At 47.3% G+C, this 7,223-nt stretch overlaps 1 protein-coding gene across 1 annotated transcript; it reads left to right on the top strand.

Moving 5' to 3' along the window:
* Positions 1-1,504: 1,504 nt before the first annotated feature.
* Positions 1,505-6,868, top strand: BAMBI (BMP and activin membrane bound inhibitor). The gene is made up of 3 exons (XM_011369497.2): positions 1,505-1,949; positions 5,389-5,676; positions 6,081-6,868. The coding sequence occupies exons 1-3, from the start codon at positions 1,874-1,876 to the stop codon at positions 6,497-6,499; spliced, it is 783 nt and encodes a 260-aa protein (XP_011367799.1). The 5' UTR covers positions 1,505-1,873; the 3' UTR covers positions 6,500-6,868.
* Positions 6,869-7,223: the final 355 nt, after the last annotated feature.

Here is a 7,223-nt window from a genome sequence, read left to right as displayed (position 1 = left end):
CCCACCAATTGAGACAGGCCTCCTTTACCTGGTGTCCTAACCAGCTTAATTTCCTCTAAAAACTTCTGCGGTGCTTGCCCTCCCCTCCTTTTGTATGCAATGTCGATCTAGCGAAGTGATGGTAAGAGCATCAATTTATGAAATTATTTTATTTTTTCTGCATATAAATATTTTTCAAAAGCAATTTCATTAACTACATCTTGCAGCTCTGTGGACTTTCAATAACTTTAATTTACAAAGTTCGTCTTGATTTTCAGTCTTCCAGACATATATATTTTTTCTTAGTCTTAAAGCTCACTTCTGCATTCTAGTCTTAAAGAGTTTGTGACTTTACATTTCCTATTTTAGCATTAAATGAGCTTTTCTCTCCGCCCCCCTCCCCTTGACATTTTATCAGGCAGGGAAATGTTTGATCCTAAAAGGAAATTTTGCAAATGGTTGACTTTTGTTAATCTCTGGTGTTTGGGCTAGGGGATAAAAGAACATTTCTTCAGATAAGAGTTTTAAGCTGAATTTCCCCTCCAAAAAAATAAAAACAGCCAAACCTCCTGGATCGCCTTGGGTATGTTGGGGCGGTCAGGCACCCCTTCCCCCCCAAGTCCTAATAAATGAATTAGCATCTCAGAAAGGAGATCACTGCGGGGCTGATATTGATCAGGGTCAGCCGGTGTGTTTGCCTGCGATTGTTTGGGGGGTGGTTAATTGAGTGTCAGTCTCGGCCTGTGTCGTCTCGCTGGCGCCGGGTGCTTTTTGGATTTGCTAATTTTCGTTAAGTGTCTCTAGTCGGCTACTCGTCCCCTGTCTACCCAGGAGAACTTAGCGGCTCCTACTGATCAACAGTCTGTCTGTCTGGGCTTTATTGATCACAGGGCGGGCGGCTCGAGGCGGATGCGCTCAGAGGGAAACCGGGAAGGCTGAAAGCAGACCCCAGCGCCCTGCCGCCCCCCTTCCTGGCTCCCGACTGGACGCCCCTCCTCGGCCACACGCTAGCCAGCGGGGCTCCGCAGGAGCGCCTTGGCCAACGGCGCACGCCGGGGGATCGCCACTTGTCCCCGAGGCTCCAAGCGCGCTCAGCGTGCATGGCGGAGGAGGGCTTCCGAAGGCGGCCACGCGGGTCCCTCGCGTGTTTTGGGGGGAACAAAACAGAAGCCACCGGCAGGGAGACGCTGGCCCAAGGCTGAGTAGTGAGGGTCACGGAGGCGGGTGCCAGAGACAGACCCAAGTGGCGGGGCTCAACTCGCGCCTCCCGAAGGTCACGGACCCGCAAACCTCCACGAGGGGGAGCGCGGGAGACAGCAGCCGCGGAGCCGCAGGCCCCAGTCTCCGGCGCCGCTTGGAGCCGCGGGCAGGTCCCCACCCCGCCCGCGTCTGGGCCCGCCCCTGGCTGTGGGAATGACTGACTGGAGCCTGGAGGCCAATCGGACGGCGCTGGCGCAGCTGGGGGTGGGAAGGGGGCGGGGCGGCCCCGGCCAGCTCCCCGCGCGGAGCGCTATTTACAGCGCGGAGCGGAGCGGGCCCAGGCCGGCGCAGTCGGGAGCTTGCGGCTGGCTGTATCTGCGCGGGCTCGCGGAGCCTCTGCCTTTGCAGAGTGGCCGACCGAAGAGGAGTGAAACCGAGAGCCCACCCAGGACTGCGGCGTGCCGCGCAGCGAAGGAGCTGGTGCACGCAGGCAGTGAGCGCAGGTCCTCTCGGCCTCTCGGCGCGCCCTGCAGCCGCACTCCATGCTGCGGCCGCGTCCGGGCCACTCGCCCCGTCGCTGACGGCGCCCGCCGCCCCGGGCAGCACCCATGCACGGCGCGCTCCGAGAGTCGTAGGCTGCAGCTGCGCCGCGGCTCCGGGTCCGGCGGGGGCGCCGCGGCCGTGGGGGGCGTCAATGGATCGCCATTCCAGCTACATCTTCATCTGGCTGCAGCTCGAACTCTGCGCCATGGCCGTGCTGCTCACCAAAGGTGGGTGCCCACCGGTCAGTCTGGGCGCGGGCTCCCTGCGGAGGGGAGCACGGGGTCCCGGGGCGGCCGCCGCCTCGGGCCTTTGAAGCCAACTGCCAAGGCTTTGTTGGCGGCGGGCGAGGCTTCCTCCCGCGCTGGAGCCCGCAGGTCGCGACAAGTTGCCTGTTCTTAGAAGTCGCGGCGGTGGCTTCGCGGCCGCCCCCTCGGGTGTCCAGGGCCCGGCGCGTGTAGGTGGCGTCAGACCTCAGGGCAAGTGGTTGTCAAAATGTTTGTGTAAGTCTGTCTGTAGTGAACTTCTGAAAGTTGGCGGCCGGGGATCAGGGTTGTAGTGCGGGCTCGGACCGCGCCTCCCTCCCCACCGCAGGGCGGGGGCGTCCGGGAGGAACCGCAGACCCTTTCCCCCAGCTGCACAGGTCCTGAGTGTGTGTGTTTCCGTCCGTCCGTGTGTCCATCCGTATATCTGTGTACCGCTGTCTGTGAGTACATCTCTATTTGAGTATCTTTCGGTGCCCGAGTGTCTCTGTCCGACTTGCCTCTGTTGTGTCTCTGTGTTTGAGTGTGTCTGAATTTGAGTGTGCTTCTGTGAATGTGTTTCTCTGTTGTGAGTGTCTCTGTTTTTGAATCTATCTCTGTATTTGAGTATATCAGTGTATTTAAATGTGTCTGTGAATTTGAATGTGTCTCTGCCGGTGTCTCTTTTGTGTCTGTGTTAGTGTATATCTCTGTATTCGTCTGTCTCTGTATTTGAATGTGCTTCTGTCCTTGAGTTTCTTTGTGTGTCTCTGAGTGTCTTTATGAGCTAGTGAATGTGTGTGCCTCCCTGAGTGTGTAGGTGTCCCGGGTCTGTGTTCATTGTGCATGAGTATGTGCTGTGTTGCTTCTCAGTGGCCGGGAGGAGTAGGCGCTGTCAGCGGTCTCATTTCCCACTCACCTCGTATTTTACAAACACTCAAAAAAAAAAAAAAAGGCAGTGGTCAGTTTCTTTTTTCCCCCGCGTGCAGGCTTTCGCCTTTTATGTTGAAATAACCCAAACTCCCTCTAGATTTCAAGGTTCCTCCACCTACCCTGCCATGAACTCTACCTACTGTTCAGTGAACAGAAATTTTTTTAAGATAGGAAGCGTTATTTAGCTTTTGCACCCCCCACTTTTCTCTAATTGCCATGTATCAGGCATGAGGTTAAAGGATAAGCTAGCCCAGCAAGGATGATGTGCTACAGTATTTATTTATTTTGGAAGGAAGGGTGTAATTAACCCTAAATAACAGCCCTCGCAGCCTGCAGAGGGGAGCGTCCTGGCCCTATCAAAGGCTAGCAGAACTGGGAGGGACTGAGGCTGACATGAAGTCACAGATACCGAAACTATGTGCCTGATAATGATATAATTAGGGGATCAGAGATTTCTGCCTGCTGCGGACTTCAAAAGCTTTAAAAGAAGCCAGCAGTCTCTCCTGTAGCCATCTTGACTAAAGCAGACATTTTTGTTTAATCACTACATACAGTAACAAGAAAGGGGGGAAAACAGAAGAGCATTGTTCACTGTTTCAAAATACCAGTCCCCTTTCTGGCCTTTTGCATGCCACAGGAAGAAACTTTATGAAACGACAGGAATATAGTTTTAATACAGTAATACAGAAGTTCATTCAACTTGCTCAAAATGTGGCTCCAATTAAAAAAAAAAGTTGTTAGAACTTTCCTAGTTACCTGTCAAAATTTTATTAGACTATTTTAGGTCATTGAAAATATAGTATGTTAAATAGGCTCTCATAAACATTTAAGCAGCATTTTACTTGTATTCAGTTTTCTTTTTCTGCACTAGGTCTGAGGTGAACCAGATCAAAGTTGACTTAATCTGTTTTTATTCTACTCTATATATGGAATTTGTCAGACTAGGGACATGTAGTCATCACATGAGACTGGTGAGCTTTATGTGAAAAATCAAATAAACTGAAGAGAAGGAAACCTCTGCAAAGCAGAGTCCTAACTTGAAGGTCTCATTGGAGAAGAGACTTGGGCCCAGACCTAGGACTGGGAGCGCAGATTTAGGATAGGAGCGAGACCTCCAGCTTGGACAGTTACACTCGGGGCTGCCAAAGACCTGTGTTTTGTTGGCTGGTCTTTTTAGAACCCAAGCATTAGCAGCCTCTGGTGAAAACTGAGCATACCATACAGTGGCTTGGAATTTGGACAGATAATTAAATGAGGCACCTTACTCAGGCATTCATGTAGAGGAGGTGGAGGAAGAAAGGTGAGGGTGGGAAGAGGTATTCAATTTCAGAGCGGAGGTCTCAGTTCACTAGACAGAACTTCAGGCTGGGAAGCTGGGAAGAAGTGTGTGCATTAGTTCAACTTAACGTTAGCTTTAGCTGTGCCATGTGACAATGACCGGAGTCCACCGGGTCAGATATCATATTAGCGATTACTCCGAGACCCAGATTATTTAACGAAAAATTGATGTTAAAAGCCTCAGATCTTGCATTGCCGCAAAATGTTAACAGTGACGTGCAACTCACAAAATAAGTTTTATAAAGGAAACTTTTAATCACTTCCTGTAGAAAAATTTGAGGTTTCCTTAAGGATTTTTCATTCAACCAGCAGAGGATTTTCAGTTTCAGCGTTTCCCCTTTTAGATCCCATGTTGAATTACATGTAAAACTGGGGAGTCAGGGGGACGGAGGAGTTAGCCTTGCAGTTTTACACCCTCCCCTCCGCCCCCAGTTTTATGACTTTCCATTTGGGCTGAAAGAAATTGACTTTGGCAAGCAAACCACTAATTGTAAACTGCCTAGTTCCTGTTTTACAATATACTGACTAAAAGCTCCTCTGCATGAAAAGATCTTTATAGGCAAAGTTTGCCTTTTCTAGAGAGGTTGCAAATAGCTGCCCAGTTTCATAGTTTTAAAACCTCCTGACTGGAGCAATTTCTAGATTGTTGTGTTTCTAGTTAATAACTTTATAAGGTGTTAGCTAAAGCTCTTAAATCTTGGCACAGCCCTTCGAGGTAGTAAACAATTCAGTAGTTCCGATCAAATATTTATACTGACAAAATCAAAAAGCCGAGCATTTTTATGCTGTATGGTCATATAGGATTAAACTGAATAAATAACGTAATTTGCCTTATGGTAGGAGAAATTATTGTGATGATTATTTTCTTTCGAAAATAAAAATATTATTTTTAATTACTCACTAATTTATCAGAAACCTAAATCGAACTTTGATTCTCCGCTATTAGGATTAATACATTTCTAAAATTATATTTAACTGGATTGACATTTCAGCACTGATTTGCACAAAGGGCTTTTCCAGTCTACATGGCCTGCTGTTCAGAGTGTTCAGAGTGTTCTAAAAGTTAGTGCCTTTGAGCTTGGGGTTTAGGGATTGCTTAAGCAGATGCTTTATCTGGTCTCTGAAGTAGTTTGACGCAATTTCTCATTGTTTTCAGGTGAAATCAGATGCTACTGTGATGCTGCCCACTGCGTAGCAACTGGCTATATGTGTAAATCTGAGCTGAGCGCTTGCTTCTCTAGACTTCTGGATCCTCAGAACACAAATTCTCCACTCACCCATGGCTGCCTGGACTCTCTGGCAAGCACAGCAGACATCTGCCAAGCCAAACAGGCACAAAACCACTCTGGCACCACCATGCCCACTTTGGAATGCTGTCATGAAGATATGTGCAATTACAGAGGGCTGCATGATGTACTCTCTCTTCCCAAGGGGGAGGCCTCAGGTAGGTGGAAGCCCTTTCTAACCCAAATGCTTGCCTGATCTGTAGGCTAGTGACAGACGTGACTTTGTATGTCTGCTATTGATTTTGTTGTTAATGTAATTAGAGACACCAGGCTGGATGCGAAGATGCATCTCTATTGAGTAGCTTTTACGTCTGCCTGAGCATTAGATATCTGTCTGTGTAATAGGTTTTGCCTGGTTTTTCAACATTTTGAACATATTAAATGACCATTACTACTTAGTAATGACGGTCAGTAAACAAACGTTTTTGTAAGCTTTTTTGCAACATTTATTTTCTTAAGCGTAAGCTTTTTAATGGGGTGCCTTGTTTAAAATGGAGAGGTAATCACGAATGTCCGTAGGAGGGCTTAGCATAGATTGATCATTTTGCTCCTGCTCCTTTAGGACAAGGGAACCGGTATCAGCATGACAGTAGCAGAAACCTCATCACCAAAGTGCAGGAGCTGACTTCTTCCAAAGAGTTGTGGTTCCGGGCCGCCGTGATTGCCGTTCCCATCGCCGGAGGGCTGATTTTAGTGTTGCTTATTATGTTGGCCTTGAGGATGCTTCGAAGTGAAAACAAGAGACTGCAGGACCAGCGGCAGCAGATGCTCTCCCGTTTGCACTACAGCTTTCACGGACACCATTCCAAAAAGGGGCAGGTTGCAAAATTGGATTTGGAATGCATGGTGCCAGTGAGTGGGCATGAGAACTGCTGTCTGACCTGTGACAAAATGAGACAAGCAGACCTCAGCAACGACAAGATCCTCTCGCTTGTTCACTGGGGCATGTATAGTGGGCACGGGAAGCTGGAATTCGTATGACCTCGTCTTATCTGAACCGAGCTTCTTGGATGCTTGAAGGCCTTTGAGTTCTGCTGGACAGGAGCACTTTATCTGAAGAAAAACAAACTCATGTGATCATCTTTGAGAGACAAAATGACCTCTGCAAACAGAATCTTGGATGTTTCTTCTGAAGGATTATTTGCACAGACTTACATACAGTCAAATGTATTATTTGCTTTGAAATTATAAAAAGCAAAGAGAAGACTATGTACACACACTGTTACCAGGGTGATTTGCATCTGAGGGAGCTGGAATGAGTACCTAAATAAACCAAAATGTGCTCTATGTAAGCTCCTACATCTTGATTTATTGTAAAGATTTAAATATATATATATATTTTGTCTGAAATTTAGCAGTGTCTTGTCATAAATTAAAAACTAAGTGGGAAGTAAGAAACTACATGTAAATTATACACATGAAGATCTGTTGCTCATAGTAGGATCTATGGCCTGATTTTTTCTTTTTTCTTTTTTTAGGTTTTGGCCTGATTTTTTCTTTTTTCTTTTTTTAAAAAAACAAGACCAAGATCTTGTTTATTCTTACATGCTCATGTATAATTTTTTTACAGCATGTAGAATTTCTAAATGTACTGCCCATCCTTCAGTGTCTTACCCACATTTTTTGTTCAGACCATTTTGGTTTTTAGCTTTCATCTAAGAGAAATCTTAAGCGTATTTATACCAGGTCAGATATCAATCAGTTT

Source organism: Pteropus vampyrus, unplaced genomic scaffold (genome assembly GCF_000151845.1).
Source record: "Pteropus vampyrus isolate Shadow unplaced genomic scaffold, Pvam_2.0 Scaffold150, whole genome shotgun sequence".
Classification (NCBI taxonomy): domain Eukaryota; kingdom Metazoa; phylum Chordata; class Mammalia; order Chiroptera; family Pteropodidae; genus Pteropus; species Pteropus vampyrus.
The sequence above is the reverse complement of the archived record's forward strand: the minus strand, read 5'-3'. Positions and strand labels throughout refer to the sequence as shown.

Coding starts and splice junctions, on each gene's coding strand:
- BAMBI (XM_011369497.2), top strand. CDS start 1,874: ATGGATCGCCATTCCAGCTACATCTTCATCTGGCTGCAGCTCGAACTC. Junction 1,950..5,388: donor GGCCGTGCTGCTCACCAAAG/GTGGGTGCCCAC, acceptor CATTGTTTTCAG/GTGAAATCAGATGCTACTGT. Junction 5,677..6,080: donor TCCCAAGGGGGAGGCCTCAG/GTAGGTGGAAGC, acceptor CTGCTCCTTTAG/GACAAGGGAACCGGTATCAG.